This window comes from Larimichthys crocea, chromosome I, assembly GCF_000972845.2.
Source record: "Larimichthys crocea isolate SSNF chromosome I, L_crocea_2.0, whole genome shotgun sequence".
Taxonomy (NCBI): Eukaryota; Metazoa; Chordata; class Actinopteri; family Sciaenidae; genus Larimichthys; species Larimichthys crocea.
Genome location: NC_040011.1, coordinates 16758149 through 16779024, shown reverse-complemented (window position 1 = coordinate 16779024; position 20876 = coordinate 16758149). Strand labels below are relative to the sequence as shown.

Below are 20876 nucleotides of genomic sequence, written 5' to 3'. Positions count from 1 at the left end.
GACTGGATGAATCATCTTTCTATCACCATCTTCAACCAATCAGATCAACAAAGCATATAACGTAGTCATGCTTCAGTTGGGAGAAAAGCAAGTACATTTTTCTGATTAAGAAAAACCTTTGGTGTCAATCTTTGCTTTTCTTTCAGTGAAGAAATACTCTCATCTTCTGCTTTAACTGATGCTAGCAGCATCTAGGCTAACCTCTTCAGTAGCCGCCATTGTTGTTTTTGAGAAGTCACACATATCATCACATAGCTCATGTCGAAGCTGCCAGTAGTTCCCCAGAGAACAATAATTTGTCCGAACCAACCTAAACCAACTGCCAATGTGCATGTGCATGAAGACCAACTTATTTAAACATTGCTCCTGCTAGTGGTCCAAATCTCTACAGGGTACATCCAACCCAGTCTAGAACAATAACACACAGGTTCTACAAGAACAAAATCACTTCTTTCAACTACAGCAACATGTTGCGTAATACAATAAATTTTAAATGTTGCCTTTTGTCACACCAACAGAACGGTTGGTTGATCCACCACTTCAGTCCGGACTGAAATATTTCAACAGTTATTGGAAGGATTGCAGCAACAGTTGGTAAAGACGTTTGCGGTTGTGGTCTTTGGTGATCCTCTGACTTTCCAATGCCACGAGCAGGTCAACATTTTTGATTTTTAGCGACATTTTTATGCAGCTAGTGGATATTTTGGCATGAAATTTGGTACAGACATTCATCTTCCCCTCAGGACAATGGTAATGCCTTAACTTTCGCCTTGCTTCATCATCACGTCAATATTTTAAATGGTCCAACACTTTTATGACCAAATACCTGCAGAACTAACCCACCATGTCAATGTGAGCATGTTAGCACACTGATGTGAGTATTTAGCTCAGAGCACAGTCTCACCGAGCCACTAGCATCCTGTTCAATATTTATCCTGTCAATCGATCTGATTGAAATACGCCTAAAACTTGAAAAATGGACTTCCAGTATTCCTGACAATGAGGTGGAAAAACATCTAGTGGGACTGACCCGAAGATAGATTTTGGTATCATAACACGAACGTTCTCCGTTGGCAAGACTGAAGGTCTTCATCAAACTGGGCTGCTGGCTGTCCAGGAAAAGAGTTCTCCTGATGGACTCCTTCTGGTTCTGCTTCACACTGTCCAACTGCACCTCCACCACAAAACCTTGAAAATGTACACATAAAAACACACACATGCGGCAAGAAAAACAGTCAATACGCACACAAAGTCTGAACGTCTACATGCCTGCATTAAACACAAAAATGCATGTAAATGTATGCACAGGCACACAAAAACATATTTGCACAGACATATATTACATGCGTGCCTCACCAAAGACAAATACACACACACACACACACACACACACACACACACACACACAGTGGTAAGCATTATTATGGTGAAGCACCTTCTGTGCTATTTTGTTGTCTGTACAGTATAGAGAAACACACAGAGGGCATCGCTGCGACCCACACGACAAAAATATGCAGACAATACACACCCACGCACCTAAAATAAACACACACACACTTTTCTAAACTGCTGGAGCCCACCAAGTTACCCTGTATTTACATGATTGTTCTTTTATCTTGATCTTAACTGCCAAATTGACCACAGTGAGGTCCAGCATACTTGTGGCTACTCAAAGAAAGCAAGGTAATAGGGACCATGTGTGTCTGTGCATGTGTGTGTGTGTGTGTCTCACCTAGATGAGAGGGGAGGTGCTTCCCATTAGCCAGCAGGCAGAAACTGATGCTGACACTGGAGTTTGAGCACAGACAAAAATATGTAAAGAAAAATAGAGAAGATATAGAGAAGTCAGTACACTGATTTGTGGTACTTCTGCTCATTATTTACAGTAATAATAAAAGATTTCAGTGATGTGAGCCTAAGAAGAGGAAAAAAAAGAAGAACAAAAAAAAAAAAGAGTTCAGTGCATATAGGCCATGTGAGGACCAGCTCGGACATGACGAAATCTGTCAGCAGGACCCACCCTGACACTCGGGGCCACTGGGATGCAGGCAAGCATAAATTTGCCTTACCACTGTGTCAAAGCTGTTACTGCTGATGCAAACATCTGTGATAACTGTTGCAAATTAACAGTGTTTAAAGGTGCAGTATATCAGATTTAGGGGGGTATATTTATAGAATACGGAAAAAATAGAATGTAAAAATAAAAAAGTATGTTTTCATTAGTGTAAAATGACCTGAAAAGTGTTTGTTAACTTAAAATAGAAAGAAGAGGGTGATGTAAGGAGGTTGCAATCAGCAACTACACAGCTAGATGCCGCTAAATCCAAAACGCTGCTCCTTAGTCCTTAACAGGTGAAATGCAGCCACAGTGCACTGTTTACAGCTGCACTGTGAACAAATACAGCGGCTGCTCTTACAGTAGCATCCACACATATTTGCTGTTACTATGGTTACAACAGGTCTCACCAAATCAACCAAGACGTAAATCTTAAAGACTGCAACTTTATACAGCAGACACATACATGTGCATGTGTGCGTGGAGTCATATAAACAGTCACATGAAGGGAGGGTAACCTCACACTGGAGGATTTGTCGATGCCAAACAATGTCTCACTCTCACTTCCAGAAAGTTACAACCCTTTTCCAACCTTTTCGATATTAATAACTGCACTCATCAGCTACTCCACCTTTCTCCCACTTCCTCTCCTCTACACCCTCCATCTTCTCTTTGTTTCCACAGCAGCAAAAAAAACACAAATAAACACGAAAACAAGACTCGCTTGTGTCAACCTACGCAGCAGATACCAAAATGCTAGCCAGTTTGGTAAACGCCTGTCACAGAAGTCTAAAAATGTTCCACATTTAATCCGCTGGTTAAACTGAAGTTGTGGAAAGAGCTCCATTGAGACTGAAAATGGGGTGAATTCCCCCCTTTTTTTTCTCACTGGATCTAAGAAGACTGAGCGTGTAGTTCAGAGCAGCTTGGGCAGGAAACTGGCAAACATGAAGTCATTTGACATTCTCGTGAAGTAAAGTTTGGAAAGCTGAAATTGAACTAAGATGTGTGTTACGTAACAATTTGCAAGACTTTCCATGTTCTGCTATTGTCAGAAAGCTCTTTAACTACTCAAACGTTTTATTGAACCATTGAAGATATTTCCGTGACAATGACAAATAATATATGTTGGATCAAACCTTGTATAATCTTCTTATTAAGTTATAAGTGGAGCTGAAGTTTTTTAAGGGAAATAGTAGACATCATACCAAGACACAGCGATTGCTTCATTCTCTGTGAGCAGCTCACAAGTCTTCTCCTCCTGGTTGAACATGGTCGGCTGCACTGTTAGAGATGCACTGGCACTCACTATTGGCCGAGCCCTGATTTAAGACACAGACCAGGAAAGAATAAGAATACAAAGAGTTGTATATATATATATATTTGTTATTACACTCCTACACAATTTATCATACCTGTATAGAACAGCTTTATCAACTCCAAAAGCACCAACAAGTAGATCTGCAAGAAGGGAAAAATTCAATTAGGACATCAAAGAGGAGGATAAAGGGTTAACAGAAGCCTGTTAGTGGGCTACTCTCTGCAGTACCTGGGTAGCCGTTTTGATCCAGATCTTTGTTGCCCCGTAGAGCAAAGCCAAAACTGGCTGGAAAAGAGCTGGAAGCCCATTGGCCAGAGAGAGTCTGAGTGGCCGTGTCCATCAGTCCGTCGGAGTGACCGTTAAAAATGAGAACCACTCCATGCTGGTCATCTCCTCCATAGGGACAGCCGATGGCCATGTCTGATTATAAACAGCAAAAATACACTGTGTGAAGGATCTCTGAAGCTCACAGACAGTTATAAACAACTGTCGTCATGGACCAGAGCAGGATTTGTGGGCCGGTTCTGAAGATAGTTACTGAGTTATTATTTTGTGGTGATTTGCTTCTTTAGACTTTGGCTGACTTATGATCGAATAAAACACAGACTGGGCCAGTAAATCAGACGATGTTGCCAAGCAGTCGTTCACATTTGGAATAGTATCTGAGCTAATTTAAACAATGGCTCAAACATTAAATTGATGAGGGAAAATTCAAGAACAGTTTTGATCATGGATGAATTGGATGGATGAATCATTTATCATATTTTTAAAAAGCAAAACATTTTGCTTTCTCTTGCTTTATAGAGTTTTTTCTATTCATTTCCCCACTAATACTATAATATAATATTATATATATATAATATTATATATATACTAATATAATTTATATATAATTTCTCATGGCTTAAGGTGATGTGTTCATTGGTCTTTTTTTTTTTTTGTCTAAGCTACAGTATAACACAGATATTCAGTCTGCTGTCATGTATGACAAAGAAAGCATCTTCTAATGCAGGAACTTTGGGATACATTAGATTTAACAGATTTAACAGGTAAATTAATAATAAAACACACACTGGATGTAGCACACGTACCATTGAATCCATCCTGGTTGAGATCACCCAGCGGGGCCAGCGAGGTGCCGAACCGGCTGAAGGCCTGTTGACCGAGGAGGTGGGACTGGCTTGGCTCCAGCAGCAGAGGGCCTCTCTGGAGGTACACGTACACCTTACCCAGCTCCTCCAGACGCCCATTGGACCCTCTACGCATGAACATTGGAGCTCCCACCACCAGGTCATCCAAACTAGGCAGATAAGCAAAGCCAGAAAATAAATAACAGAGATGAAGACGGAGGGAGAAGAGGAACTATTTTGATATAGATATAGAGAAAAAGCAAAGGACCAAAGTGAAATTTCCCCTTTCAGTATTCCCCTCAAGCAGCTTTAAGGTTGGAAAAATCATCTTATTCCACACTGTCTGTTAGTATCATAGTACATTCTGCTTGTTCCAGCTCTTCATTGAAGCTATATGATATTTCACTTGGTAAAATCTTCAAACCCAAGATTCATCAGAAGGAAATCTAGACCTATTGTGCATCATTTCCTCTAAATTCAAGGTCTGTAAATTTGACCAACTGACACAACATGAGTCAGCAAAAACCACCATCGTGGGAGTAGGATTCAAAAGGTTAACAATTAATCATACATTACAAATTAAACATGAAAAGTTAATATTTTCTTTTAAAACATGTAGGTGGAAGTGGCTAAAATGTTCCACTGACTCACCCGTGCTAAATTAAAAGCACTATATAAAGACTACATTACAGCATACATGTATATGTATACTGTATGACCACCAGCAAGCATTTTCAAATCAAATACGCTTTAAATGGCAGCAATGTATATTACCACACCACAGACTCAGTTTAAAGGGATCATGAATAGTAATTTAAAGGCTTCACTCAAACTTTAAAAACAACACAAATAAGTTCCCATGGTGTGTCACTGCAAGGGTTAAGGAAGTGAAATAGGCCATTGGAGAACTTCGAGAGTTCAGGGTATTTTCAGAGATGACACATTAGAGAGTGACAGAGTGACTGAACAATCGTGAGAAACTTACAAAAAACGTCTGATCTCATCCTCCCTTTTTTTAGCTAACGTTTCTCTCCCCTTTCTGTCATTTCGCCCACATTGCCTCCCATCATCTGTCTCGACGTCACTCCACTGACTCACCCGTCGTTGTTGATGTCGGTGGCTGCCACTGCGTAGCCGAAGTAGGACCCCATCTGGAACGCATTACAAACCAGTTAGCCTGTAATCACACCACGGTGTATAGATCCCTTTCTATTCTTTCATTTTCTTTCTCTGTGTCCTTTTTCTCTTTTGTACCTTCTACCGCCACCCCCAGAAGCTTTCCTCTTCAATCTCTCAATCCCACAATCCCCCCGGGTCTCCTCTTCTCTCTTTTCATGGAGCTCAGCACTAGAGCTTCTGTAAGCTCGACGAGAGGTAGGGGGTCTGGGGACTCCAACTTACTTTAAAACTCAGAAAATTCTCATGGGTCGTGTTTTTCCGGTATAATTTCATACCATGTATGATAAATTAGGGTCATGTTACATCCTTGGATGACTCTCACTTTAAAGTGATTTGTAGTGTAGCTACACAGAAATGAGTTTGGAGACCCTTGTGAAAATCAAGACTAGATATTGGGGTTGTTTTCCTGTCTCACACATGCAAAACAGTTCATATCAATATAAATCAGACTGGTTTGGGTAAAAGTTCAAATTTACTGCGATACTTTATGGCAGCACTGCTTTGCCAGATACAGGATGATTACTTTCTGAACTCTGTGAACCACTGTAAATGTTCATCTAAGGTGAGCTGAGATCAGCCAGCTGAGAAAAGCAGTTACAGAGCAACATTTGGAGTCTCTTTTAGCTCTGTTTTTGGTCCCCTCCATCTCCTGAGGGAAATATTTGATCCGTTGGCTGCTAGTGACCAGTGGATCTAGTCATTGTGCCTCCTTGTTGGTGGTGAGCAGGTTGTGTACAGTAGGTTTTTAGAGCTTTTCCTCTGAAAACAGCTGCCTGCTGCAACCAAAAATAGTGCTATGACAGCAGTGAGAGTAAAGCAAAACAGCAGAAAGAGATGCTTTCAGCAAAAAAAAAAAAAAAAGCTCTGATAAGCCAACTGTATAGGGCACTGTCTATAGCACCAAACAAAACAACAGGCAGAGAGAGATTAAATGTTCAACTCCAACTGTCAACTTCCAATGAATGCTAACATTGGTTTGTGTCTGTTGGATGTATAAATGAGCAACTGCTAACACATTTGCTACACCAGCTTTACAGGGTGAAAATATCAATGTTGTGTTCTTTCCAGCTCACTGATTCGCTACTTTGTCCACAATGGTTTGATACCACCAGAGATATTAAAATGGAAAGCTGCCCTGTTATACACAGTTTGGCAAAATCTTTAATTCAGTTGACTCATTTCTGTCATCTCACATATCATCATATCACTCAATCGTATTATAGTGCGCAATTGGAACACAACATGAGTTGTTTAGCCAGCGAATCTTGTCTTGAGAAAAGAAAATATTATTGAATAGAACTAATAACAAATGACAAAATGTGTAGTTTCATCCACCAAACCACCTCTTGCACAAAGACCCTCTGGTGTGTTTTTGCAGCTGACTCTAACCACACAATCCAAACACCCACAGGGGGACCAGCGTTTACCCACAGAGAGCAGAGAGTCAATTAGCCTGAAGTTTACCTCAGATCACTCTCACGATGACTTAACAGTTTACTCAGCGCCCTCCGCCCTGAGACTGACACATCTGAGCAGTCATTGATGACCTCCCACACTGAAAACACACACGCACAGAAATGCTTTCCCGTATGTGTGGTCACACGCTTTTTTATCTTGAAATATGTCAAAATGAAAAACAAGTCAGTTGATGATGTAGCTGCCATGTCCCAACTTAGGTTAGATAGTTCACATTTTATATAATCGCTATAGAGAGAGATCTGTGTGTGACCAGCTGAGCGGGGCGAGCAGTCCTCTACCCTTTCAAAGTACATATGGGCACATCAGTACTGTTTTAAGGTCGACTGCAGAAAATGCAAACCCATCCTTCGACCCTTGAATGCATGGGTGTTTTTGGTTGTCTGATGACAACCATATACCTCCACTTTTGATGATTTGGACTTTTTTTCTATATATGGAATATGCATATATCAGTCTACAGTCAGCATTTAGAATCTCATTGAGATAGGAGATTAGCTTTGGATAAACAACGTTTGGAGTTTTGATTCAGGGATAGACGACAAGCTCTGTGATCTCTTCAAATAAGTCAGACTGGTGCACACACGTCAGTGTAAGATGTCCGATGTCCGATGTGCCAACTGAGGTGGACTACTTCCAGAACTTCCGATTTCAAAAGCACATGCTGAATTGATGCAGTGACAACATGAACACTATCCTGGTCTACTGTTTCTGGCTTTGATTTACATCTTTTAGAGACCATGAGGTGTGCATACTGTAAGCTAGACCTCTGACCCTGGTGTAGGCCTCCTCTCCGTGGGGCAAATTCCTTCATCTTCAACCCCCCCCCCGCTCTCAACCCTTCACACATGCCACTTTAAATGTGTACCCACATATGAAATTAGGGGCCAGGATACAAAGTCTCCAGCCAGATGTGCACATACCTGCTCCCCTGTCAAGTTGAGCAGAGACTTCAGATTTCTTCCATCTAATATGGACACCTATGTTGAGAAAGACAAAAGTCATTATTGATTTTAAATTGTGGTTCTTAAGTATTATACATACTTCATTCTTTAGTACAGCAGGTCTGAGTATACTGCATGTGTATACTTTTATGTTTAGTAGATTGTAAAATGGTGTAAAATGAAAATGTTGGGAGTCCTTACTACACCATACAGCATGAGTCCTTTTGGAACACCTGTGATGAAATCTGACAACAAAGAAAGCAAAGGGCAAAAGGTTAGGAGGACTCATTTCAAAACAAGACAAAGAACTGAAATGCTGGAGAAATCTTGTGACCAATCAACAAAAAGAAAGTTTGCACACTCATCAGACTCCTTTTTATTATTATTCTGTGGGTCACTAAATGTTCTTACTTCTTGAATGACTCAATAATCCCTTTCTGTCACAATACAGTGTGTGTAGAGACTGAGCTGTTAAACATTAGACAGGGCTTGGGGTGTACTCAGTCATGCATTTTGACTCTATGTACTGTAAATATGACCCTCACCTTCCTCATCATCCCCACTGAACTCGCCACCAGCCACAGAGTAACCTGAAATGAAAAGTAAAGTATGATACATGATGAGTTACCTGAATCTCTTACATTGGATTATAATGCTAATAGTGATATAATAGTGTCATATTTTGTTGCAGTATTGCTGGTTACTAGTATAAGAACAAGCCTTCACACATGGGTGGGTCACAGAACATTTCATCATTTGATGCCATTAACAGATGATCTTACAACAACACTCAACTCATTACCCACAAGTCAACTACTCAAAGGTTCATTGCAGATTTAGGTGTGTTTTGCTAGTAATGGTTAATGAAACCTAGAGCTGTACTAGTATTAGTCTTAGCGAGTACTACTGCATATGTGAAAAAAGTTTGAAAGTGATAACTCTAAGTCTGTGGCTCCTCATCTGTGCTTGTGGCTAGGGGCCACCACTAGGATAGCACACACAAATCTATCCCATTCCCATTCTAGGTGTATATTTGCATAGCAACCCTAGGGCGCTTCCCTACATTGAGGCCCCTAAACCTCTGTTTGTGATTCCCAGACACCAAAAAATCATGACATACTGTTGAGTTTGTTTCGTTTGTCCTGAGGACAATAAAAAAGGGTTATAAACTTATGATTACATGCAATCATAATGTCCTTGGGAGCATGAATGTGGCCAGTATATCAATTGGCAATCTGGTGGTTAGATTACGACATATCTTGGGTCATGTCATGAGACTTTTTCTCAACAAGACTGAATACAACTTATTTTTCAGTTTTCTCGTGGTGTCCAGAAAGAATTCTTCCTCCAGGGAATTTGAACACTATGAGAGAATTTTAGGAAAATCCTCCAGTAAGTTCTTTTTTACCTTGTGATAAGATCATAGATATCTATAGTAAATCCATTCATTATGTTTAAAGGTGTTTTTATTTTTGACTGGTCAAAGTCCTGGTCAAACTATGGATCTCAGGGTGGTGCTAGACAAAAGATCAGGGGATCACTAACACCTCAGATATTATCGTCTGGGAACAACTCCATATCAAATTTCATGGCATTCTTCTGCTGAGATGTGTTGCTCTGGACTGAAATTGTTAAGACAGACGATCAAGAAAACCAACCGACGTGGAGCACAAGGTGCTGCTGCTCTGTCAATACTCTGTAACACATTTTCTAAAGTGTACTTTCTCACCCAGGTAACTGTCATCATAGTTTCCCTGAACCTGTCGTGTCTGAATCTGCCCAGCAACTGCCAGCAGAAAGTACGAGGGGTAGTAGGCCTTAACAATCTCCTCTGTGGTGGCTGCGATCAGCTGACCTGTAGGGATGGGTGACAAAGGGTTTAAAGGTCAGAGGTTAAAATAAGAACTTTGGCTCATGAACTGTTCTACAGTAGCCAGTTCATTAGTAAAGATGATGGATTGATAATCTAAACCATTCACAGTAAAAAATCTATTTGATCCATGCTGCTCCACATTCTTGTGAGCTCACCTTGCCAGTAAAAGCTGCCTGGTCCTCCAAGCACAACCCTCCCATCCTGTAACACAACATCAGCCACAGCTAAGGAGTCATCATCATCATCATCATCATCATCATCATGAGTATGTGATTACATAAAGCAAGAATTTCTCTTACCCTGGTGAAGTCTGCACTAAACCCGCCCTGACAATAGCCCTGTCCAGCAGGTCCATGTCTTTCTGCAATGAACAAAGTGAAACATGGAAAACACTGATAAGTGCCCTGTCATTTTAATACATTTAATCAATTGATTATTGAACACGTCGGTCATACTTCCCCTCGAGGATGGCTATCATTGCAGTAACTCACCTGTTCGGCAGGGGGCGTACTCCACAAACGTTTTGAGGCTGTCTACTGAGAGGTAGCAGGTTCCTGTGACATCGGAGAGGGGTGTGTCATGTTCGGCCCTCCAGTAATACCTGGGAGCGCAAGCCTGGAAAGTTCAGAGAGAGGGCACGATGACAAAAGACACTGCTGAACTGCAGCAACAAACATTGATTGAACCAACAAGTATGATACTCTGAATCATTAAAGATCGGAGGGTTGGGTCGTTTTTTAGCAAGTACAGCAACAGTACTGATCAACTAGATTTTGTGGGCTCAAGAATGTCATGTCCTTGTGTGGAAGACCTTCTTAAATATTTACTCCACGTTAGCCAACTTTTAAACAGCTGCTGTGTGCTGCTCTGCATTCAGTTTGTGGAAACATATTTGGAATTTGCCAAACTCGTGTGTTCGTTCATTTTTGGAATCATGCGTCCTTGTAAAAGTGAGGCATATTGTTTGAAAACGCTGCTAAACATAATCCCGCAAACTGTTTTGGTACTAGCGCCAAATAGTCTACCTTCTGATACACAACACTGATCCACTGAATAAAACTGCTCCTTTCTGTTAACCTGAGACCTGTATGTTTTTGCAGGTGTTGCATCCAGCTAAGTTAGCATGATGTTATGAATGAATGCATCATGTGCTAGCTGAACATTCTTTTGCAGGGTTACTGTTACTGTCTCTGACTTCTTAAAGAAGGCCAATGAAAAGTTTAAAACCAAGTGTGAGTTAACGTTTGTTTTAGATTTTACAAAGCACAGAGGGAGTCCATTTTTCTGTAACCGGGTCTGTACAAAACCCAGAAGCGATCCCACATGAAGTCCCAAAACTCCATATTGAAATACCCCTGCTAGGGCAGCAACAATAGTCTATTGTTTGATGACAATGTGCACCGCAGCGAATCTATCAACAGCAGATTAACTGAACAAATGTAAACATGCAATCACACGGGAGAATGAAGATAAACCGAACCCTGACCCATTCTTACCAGGATGCTGTTGCCATGGGAACGCACAGTAGCTCCAAACCACTGATGAGACTTGAACTCAACTTGAGTGTTCACATCATTTACATAAAAATATCGATCACCTAAAAGAACACAGAGGAGAAAAACAGGTTTAAGAGTACATTTAGACAGAGCTGTACGCAGGCCATCTTTCCTCAGAAACTTCAGTGATGTCAGGAGTTGCTATTTTAAATTTAAGTCAAAGATCCCCCTGTCATCGGTGCTTCATTTTTTGTGCTGTCAGAGCTTCATTTGAGAGCGTTCCCCACATGTTCTTGGCTTTTTACATGGATATTTTATGGCCTTGTTCCCGGGGTCTGCAGTCTTAATCCATCCTCCATGCTATGGCAGACATCAAACGGCTCAAAGGGACTTGGACCTTGTTGTTACTGTAACCCAAACGGCTGTACTTCATTGTCAGGATCTGTTTTAAGAAGAGGCCCTGGCAGTACGAAGGCAAAGAACAGTGATGAGGGAGGGGTTGGTGGAGGTTTTACTTTTGCAACTTCAGCAGCATTACACCGCCATGATTTTTTGCATTCAACAACATACTGGTATAATAATTAATTTGAAAAAGAAAAATCTATTTGGATTCTTATTCTGGGGCCACAAAACATTAATTTTGAGCCAGGTAGGTGAGCCAAGTTACCTTTATGTCCTATGGAACGCAGTGAAAATAAGACTCTGACTTGGAAAACCAGTTCAGATCTATATCCAGGTACTAAATAAAAGTTAGACATGTGGGGATTTGCTGTCATAGTTCATCATTTCTTCTACATGCCGGATTTTTATCGCACCTATGTAATCATCAAACATTTATTCAGCATCCTTGAAAAGTCATTTAACTAAATCTGATGCCTGCGGAAAGGTTGCTTTTAGTCCCAGTTCAAGCACTAAAGAAATTTAAATCATACTTAAATGTGTCTGTGACTGTATAAGCTTCGCTGTGGTATATTTTCTGATATATGCGCCTGCTGTCTATAGCCGAGTGGTGACATTAAACTCTCCTGGCTGCAACTCGGTGTGCCTGTTAGGTTAATGGAGTCTGGGCTGTGTCCTCAAACACACCATGAATCCTGAGGCCTGTAATGGGAAATGCAAGACTACTGAGTATAAGAGCATGTGTGTGTGTGTGTGTGTGTGTGTGTGTGTGAGACAGAGAGAGAACACGTGTGGTTTTGCATGTTTTTTTCTATGCTGTCTCATGTTTCAGAGGCTGTCTGCAGAGACTGTTTGTAAACAGTTTGTAAGTGTGTATTTATGTACGCAGAGTTTGCATAGTCGCAGCTCTCGGTCTGTGTAAACCGCCATTTGATATGTGCATGAGGGAGCGTATGATAAGTTAGACCCTGTGATCCTCAAACGGTGGTCCTTATCGCTTCCTGCACTTTCTGATGGAGGTGATTATTTTTCTGGCAGAGCCGGGGGCAACCCAGGGCCTCTGGGGTCCTTGTCCCCATAATGACTCGGTCCTAATTAAAGAGCGCTCACAACACCGGGCCCGAGTCCAGCAGGAAATCAAAGCTCTGCACTGCAGACGTGGTCTCATGCCCCAAAATGGAGACCTTAGCGTCATCAGCCACCATTAAAACACAGGAGAGACATCAAAGGCTGGTTTCAGTCTGAGCAGAGAACATTTGGATCAGGAGCTGTAATATAGCAGGGAGCCATGACCCTCATGACCTCAGGGTCAAGCACAGTGGTGCTTAACTCTGGATGTTACCTATAGCTTCTCTCAGCCACTTTTATGGCTGGTTAGAGACAGCTGAGAGTTTACTACACAGTCCTATCTCCACTGTTTAATAGTGCTGTTTGGGAAAGTGACATTTTTATATCCTGGAACAATGTGAGTGACCAGCTACTGCTGTGATTATGATGTAGGGAAAATTCTCCCCCATGGATTTTTAATATTGTGTTTGATTTTTTTTACAGATCACATTTTTATCTGTGTTGTTACAAAGAGAACAAAACCGTCAATTTAGATTTAACAAGACGCCCCACCTTGCTTGTCAAAGTTGATAATGCTGCAGTTAGTTTGGCTCCAGGGGCACAAGTACACTGCTCCTCCTTCGGTGATGTCGGGTTGGCTGGTGTTGGCTTTCGGAGCACCGATCAAAATTCTGATACTAGACAGCAAAAAGAAAAACAAAATCATACACTGTGGTGAAGAGCTGAGTCCAGGAGAAGTCTAATATTACACCAACAATTGTTTTCATCTGAAATCATTTACATTTAACTTGTCTTATAAACATGTCATACACACTGCTGATAAAATAAATAGGAGACAAAGACTCTGAGGGGTAAAATGGGGCTAAAATCTGAATGTGGAGCCAGTGATTGGTTGGATTATTGATCCCTACAAGTTTCCCTTACAGTTCCCAGGGATTTTAGGAAATTTCCCAGGAAAGTCAAAAGAACTTTTGATTTCTTTGCTTTCCTGCCAGCACTAACCACTTTTTGCTTTACCGTACAAACATGAGACTGGTATTAATAATATCATCTAACTCTGAGTGAGACAGCAAATGTCTTACCTAAGATGTTGAATTATTCCTTTAAAATTATGACACAGAAGAAACCAAACTATAGTGTGTATTAAAATGGCAGTGCCTCTGCCCTCAGGAACCAGATGGTGACTGGTTCAAGTCCAGATCAGCCCACGTTACTGTGGATTGGTAGCTGCATACTGTAGGTGCACTTGCCCTTGAGCAAGGCTCCTAACCAAGCCTAATTGCTTAGAGCATCAACTATGTGGCCTATTCATGTAATGAGAATACTAACAACAGGGTGCATATAGAAAGTAAGTACTACTATCACAGTAACAGCTGACTTCATCCTAATCGTCCCATGCTCCTGTTTATGGGGGCCTATAAAGGTACAACACAACTGTTTCATATGGATGTTTAAAGTACATTTAAAGATCATTTTGCAGCTATTACCTCAGTAGCATCAAAACAAGGTGTAAACAAAACACTGGCATATTATCACCTCATAAAGTTGATATAGCAGCCTTTGATAGCAAACAGCAGCTTACATCCAGATGACACAGAACATCATTATCCCCTTTTAGCTCTTTGTTTAGACTCTTGGACCAACTTCTGAGGTAAATATCTGTCTCTTTAGCTGCTTGGTACTGAGCCAATTCATAGTTGGTTTATCTGAGTTTTCTTTGCTGAAAACTTAAAATTGTTATTCCTGGAAAGAATACTGAGGAGAGCTGTGAGAGTCAAACCAAACCCAAAGTAATGGTGTGGTCATAAAACCAAAACAATGAGCTAAAAGACACTAAGAAATGAGGGGAGAGCTGACTGCAGAGTAGTGATATTTCTCTGTAGACTTGTCATTTTTTTAACCCATTTTAAATTATAAACAGGAATTTCAGTCATTGTCAATAAAATACTGACTACTAAATATTGTGCAGCTAAGGCTGCTACATTAAAAAGTTGAAACAGTGATTACATGTCCAAGTGGGCCCCTACGAAACTAAGGTAGTAGAGACATGAGTGGAATTATTTTAGCTGCTTTTTGTGTAATGAATGGCAATCTTTCATTGGAACTGGCTGTTTGGTGATCTTATGTTTAGTTTACACAGTCATCTAGACAAAGACAGGATCATCTCTATTGTTCTTCCAGCAATTTCAAGTGAAACAAAATTCAATTAAAAAATGATGTAACTGCTACTCCCATTTTAGCTACTGTAACTACTCGGACATGAACTACGAAGGCGGTTATAAGCATGGCCATAAGCAAAAGGATTCAAGGATGTGTAAGGAAATAAAGAGTGAAGACTAAACAAGAGGTTTCTGGAGGTGATTATGCATATTTCACTGGATGACAGTTTGAAGATGAATAAATATTACTAATATTCAAGTGTGACACAGCAAAACAGGCTACATATTCAAGGTTTTCAGACAGTCCTGCTAAAAAGGCCTAGCTCAGAGCGAATGGCACAACTTAAGACATTGGTGACTGATGACATTAGCAGAGATCAGACAGACTCCCTCTCCCCCCTCCAACCCCTAAATTGTCTGGAGAGCACAAGAGGAATATTTACATGACTGGATGAGCTTTCCTTATAAACAGCCACTCAGCTGACGAGGGTGAAGCCTTTCAATGTCCGTCTCTTTCAAAGGTATAAGACTTTTAAGCCACTACAACTTTTGAGTCAATGAAAAGCATATACGCAATGAAAACTTAACAGTCAACAATAGCCTTCATGACAATGTGTGTAAATCAGCAGGACAATGGATTCTTCTGTTGAGACCTGAAATAAGGATTCCTTTCCTTTAACTCACGTACAACAGGAACATCTGCAAACAGGCGAATGGCTTAGAGGCATGGCGAGGTCAAGGATGCAACATGTAATTTTTACTAAAGGATTTATGAGCTCCAGTGAATTTACATTATTTTGAAACAAGTCATATCCTAATGATAGGTTTAACTTTTCATAGCCTGTATGTATCGTAACCTGCTCAAAACAAGTTCTCTTCTCTCTGATAACTGATTTCCTCTGAAAATCTGAATATTGTAACCCTTTCAGGCCTCTAAAATGATTCAAATAAAACTGTTTAAAAAGGGATGTTGGCTTTGGTTTAACTGCTTACCATGTGTGGTCATATCAAACATGTGACAAGAGGTCACACGTAAACATGGAAACCAACAGATCCCATATATCCCCACTAACCCTGGTCAGGTTTCTCAAGATTTTATCTGGGTTGTTATAATAAACAGGATATGATTCTTATATGAGCCAGATCCCCAACTCAAATATCTGCTCTGTTTGGTTAACATGTAAATACTCATTAAACTCATATGTGGGTGGCCCAGAATAATCAGACACAATCCTGGATTGGTGTGTTTTCTTTCCTGCTCCCCCAATCATGAGATCACAACTGAACCTCTAAAAGTAATAGACAGTAATAGGTATGAAAAACTAACGTGTTAGTTTATCAGACATTTAACGACTGGCTCCGGAGTGAACATGAGCTAGCAATCTTAGCTCTTTGGTGGTGGTTTAATGTAGCGCTCACAGACAGGTTGATAAACAAAGAAGTTCACTGACTTAAGAACACTAAGTTCGATCAAACAGGACGTCTATAGCTATGCTATGTGAGGCTGTACATGCACAGCTGAATGGTCGCACCAGCATGCTAACATGCCCACAATGATAAGCATATTGAGGTTTGGCAGGTCTACTGCACACCATCTCAGTTTAGCATTTTAGCATGCAAGCAAATTAGCACTGAACATGAGTACAAGCGAGGCTGGGGGATATCATTAGTTATATATAACTTTTACACTGAAGGTGATGCTAGATGATTTTTAAAATGCGTCATCTAGGGAAATTTCACAGCATTGTCTGATGCTAGTGGAAAACCAAAAATGTCGGCCTCACAGTGGGATTAGATGGAACTGGGGATCACCAAAGCCAGTAAGATTCCACCTGAGTAAGACATGAACGTCTGTCCTAAATTTTACAGCAATCCATCCAATAATTGTCAGAATATTTCAATCTGGAGCAAAGCGGTGGACCAACTGGCCAACACTGCCATCCCTAGTGCTTATAAAGTCCATGTATGCATACTAAAAACATTATATTACACATTAAATTCAATGACATGCCACTCAAAGCTGCACAGAATTGAAATAAAGTATGTTTTGTGGTAAACCAACTTGAGAAAGACCTTGAAACACAGAAATAAGAAACAGTCTTTCGTTTTCTCTTGGTGAAGTTGAACTGGCAATGAAATTCTAAAGTTCTAGTTTGATTGATAAATTGTATCCAAGCAATTTTGTTAAATAAAGCTAAAGAAAGTATGTAACAGTGACAATTATAGTAAATTTCCAAAAGGAAATTACTAGCCCCTTATTACCATCCCAGTTAATGTGCTGAAACATTCCAAACCTCTGTCCTCTCTTACTTTGATTATGTCCAAACTGGTCCAAAAAACGCAGTCCTAAACTCGACATACTGACATAAACTGGACGTGTGTGCTGAGACAGTGAAAACAGAGATAGCATGGAGAGCAACAGGAGCAAGTCTTAACAAGGCTCCCTCCAGACAAACAGTCTAGTTATTGTCAGAATGCATGACAACTGGCAGAAACAATCCCATCAGCAAGGAGAAAACATCTCCCTCATTCAGGAAAGCATCCTTTTCCCACCACAAAACAAAAAACCGCTAGATTCACATGCAGATGTTCGGCAGTCATTTTGAGCCGTCTAAATACATGAATTTGGCCAAAAAACAAAATGTGGTATTGTTCAGTGTGAGCGCTGCAGGCAAATGTGGGACTGAGTCTGGACAAATTGATCAAAATCAACATCTCAGTAATTACTCAACAGCATGCCCTCTAACTTCCAGAAGCTTAGTTAAGCAAACGGCGAGAATCTTAACCAATTTCCTCACAGGAAAATATCTACATTCATTAAAACAACATTGCTTTTACTCTGTAAGCCCTTGAGGATGTTGGTGGGCAAACTGAGACACAGAGAGCAGATAAGGTGTAGCTGGGATTAAACAGCAAAGATCTAAACGGTTGGACAGCTATGGACCAAGATTTGTCCGCTAAGCTGCTCTCAACAGGTTATCAGAGGTTAAACAGCTGATAAGTACTAGATTTCTGTTATTATCTACAAAGGGCTTTTCAAGTGATGTAACACGTCCTAGATGTCCTCAACTCTTGGGCAACAGCAGCTGTGAACAGCTGTCTGAGAGTGTTTTGGGTGGACATAGCTTTGTATTTGGTTGTCTCAACGGTCCTTAAAACACCGAACATGATAAATCTGATTTTTTTTTTTTCAGAACACAATAGTTCCAACTCACCAAAGTCACCCAATAAAACTAAACAATGGAGGCAGTGGTAAACCAGCAACTCCTGTGTTCTGCCATGTAAAATTACTGTTTTTTTTCAATGGAGTCCGGTGGCTTTGAACAGAGCGACACAGCGGGTGTTTCTGGTTAAACCAAAAGGATCTGAAAACGTCTATATCTGTTGGGTCCTTTCCAAAAGGTTGTCAGATGTTTGTAGTAACAATATGAGACTTTCAGTGGCAAAAACAACATCTCCTTATGGACGTGGATTGACAGTACGCAATTGGCCTGAAGGATTATAAATTGTAGCCCCTTTTGCGGCTGCCTGCTGCTTATTGAATTGAGAAAGAGGGCATTGTATTTCTTATGAATTCAATTTTTTTTGTAAGAGGAGGAATTTGTTATTTCTTTTGAAAAGTTGCATAGTCTTATTTCAACTGAGAAGCCTCAATTCAGAGTGGAGCCTTTAAAGTACAGACAGTCTGCTGTCACATCACACATTTAGACTTACCTAAAGTGAAAGGAGCCCTGTGAGTGATTATATTACTGTACCAACCTACAAAATCATCAACAATCAGGGTTTGGATATTATATTGTCTTTAGACGACATGGCACTCATCCCTACATTCAAGTCACAAAGCTAATGCAATTTTTCAAGTTGTCTCTAATCCTCTAATAAATCCTCAAAGACTCTTCTTAACATCTGGTTGAAAAACATATATCAACTGCTGCACAATTATTCAATCATGTGTCTCAAGTTTCCAGGTAGCTGTTAACATCATATATCCCTAATAAACACAAACCTAAAGCCACTGTTGGCATGCACACACTATTTTGTATTCAAATATAAAACACTGGAATATAACACCAATATATAACAACAGAACTGATAATCACAGTTTGTCATCCAGATGTTTAGAAGAGAAATGGTGGTAACACATGAGAGGCACAAACTATGTTTAGAGCACCATGAAGGCATCAGCCTCAGGATTCCTGTAGCCTGCATCACACCTCATTCATATCCAAGATACTTTTAGATTATGATCCTGTGTGTTCCACCCTAGCACTCAGAGAGGAGTTATCTCAGTGAGCAAAAACAGGTCATGGTTCAGTCTGCAGAGAAAAAAAGAAAGAACGCGCCTGATGTCTTTGACTGTATCTCATTCAGAAGTTCTTCATCTGTCACCAAAAAAAACACTCCTACTGTCCCTTTATATGCAGAAGAAGATTAGCATAGTTCTTACTTTGCTGTGGGCTAACCCCCTCCTCTCTCAATCACACACACAGATGTGTGTGTCTGTTTCCAATCATACTTGGGCTGGAATCCAGAATGTGTGTGTGTGTGTGTGAGCGAGAGAGAGAGTGAGTGTGAGTGTGTGTGTGTGTGTGTGTGTGTGTGTGTGTGTGAGAGAGAGAGATGTGCTATCTGAGTGACATTTTCATCACTGCATCACTATGGAATACATTCAGAAGACTAGTGTTGAACTTTAAAGGGTTGTTTGCAATGTCACGATATCATAAAAACAGGAATATTAAAGGAATAGTCAGAGCTACATTGTAGATATTGCACATTATAAAAATAAATAAAGTGTGTGTGCAGAAGCAGAGACAGAAATAGAATATTGTAGCTGTATTCTAGTGCAATATTAAAAGGATGCCATGACAGAGAAAGACCACAGAGTTGGGTTATCATAAAGACCTGATAAAACTGGATACAATGGCGATTTCACAAGATTCTAAGGTCAGATCATCTATAATTCATACACTACATATGAATATTATAAGTATGAAATGGTGATTCTGAACTACAGAGATTGTTGCTAACTTTGTCCCACTGACTTGCCAAAGTCTTGCAGGACATCAAGCTCTGCGCTGATGCGTAAAATCTTTACCTGGATGAATTACCGAAGAACTCCACCGAATAGCCGAAATAACTCCCCCGTGGTCCGGTGAAGACGACGCGTTTCTCCGTGTCCAAGTTAAAAGCAACGCAAAGTTGGACCATAACCACCACTACAGGTACAGCCCACACGATGTACTGACAACATTTTCCCCATGACCGGGTAGATGAAAGTCCAGGAACGGTGACCATCTCTTCTTTTGCGCGTCTCTTCTTTCATTGAGTAGCTGAAGCGCAACACGCATCATCCGTGCTCTTCCTTGTGGAGGACAGTTCGGGTCGTGATCATAAAGTTGGTGTCCTGAATAATCCTTTCAGCTCCAACAGGTCCGGTGCACTGGTCCAGAGTGAGTGGTGAAATGTAAAGAAAGGCAAGACGGAGTCAGACAGAGAGGGAGTGAAGGAGGGAGGGGGGAATCATTGCGACCTCATTTGGGGTGGAGCTTTCAATATTAGCAGGCAGTCTGGTCCCCAAAGAAAAAAAAGTCATATTGTAAAACACGCCAAGACAAAGAATCACACATATGAGAGCAAATCTTCAAACTTTTGTTAGGCTAATGTCTAAGCAATGACAGTGGAATATGATACAGTCAATGCAAACACACCATTAAGTATTACACACACACTGTGATGAAAGGAGGTGAGTGGAAACATACAGAGAAAACCTGGCTT

The 20876-nt window shown here is 40.6% G+C and overlaps 1 protein-coding gene across 1 annotated transcript in view; it reads right to left on the bottom strand.

Moving 5' to 3' along the window:
* Nucleotides 1–20603, bottom strand: part of LOC104933214 (integrin alpha-5) — a 39921-nt gene extending 19318 nt beyond the window's left edge. The window contains exons 1-17 of the mRNA XM_010748605.3: nt 20197–20603; nt 13495–13619; nt 11476–11576; nt 10471–10594; nt 10279–10340; nt 10135–10180; nt 9836–9961; nt 8652–8696; nt 8308–8351; nt 8086–8142; nt 5606–5658; nt 4469–4677; nt 3606–3797; nt 3472–3517; nt 3265–3378; nt 1733–1788; nt 1031–1188 (exon numbers count right to left, since the gene is read on the bottom strand). Of these exons, the coding sequence (XP_010746907.2) occupies nt 1031–1188; nt 1733–1788; nt 3265–3378; nt 3472–3517; nt 3606–3797; nt 4469–4677; nt 5606–5658; nt 8086–8142; nt 8308–8351; nt 8652–8696; nt 9836–9961; nt 10135–10180; nt 10279–10340; nt 10471–10594; nt 11476–11576; nt 13495–13619; nt 20197–20396 (1758 nt within the window). The 5' untranslated portion in view covers nt 20397–20603. The remainder of the gene's footprint in view (nt 1–1030; nt 1189–1732; nt 1789–3264; nt 3379–3471; nt 3518–3605; nt 3798–4468; nt 4678–5605; nt 5659–8085; nt 8143–8307; nt 8352–8651; nt 8697–9835; nt 9962–10134; nt 10181–10278; nt 10341–10470; nt 10595–11475; nt 11577–13494; nt 13620–20196) is intronic.
* Nucleotides 20604–20876: the final 273 nt, after the last annotated feature.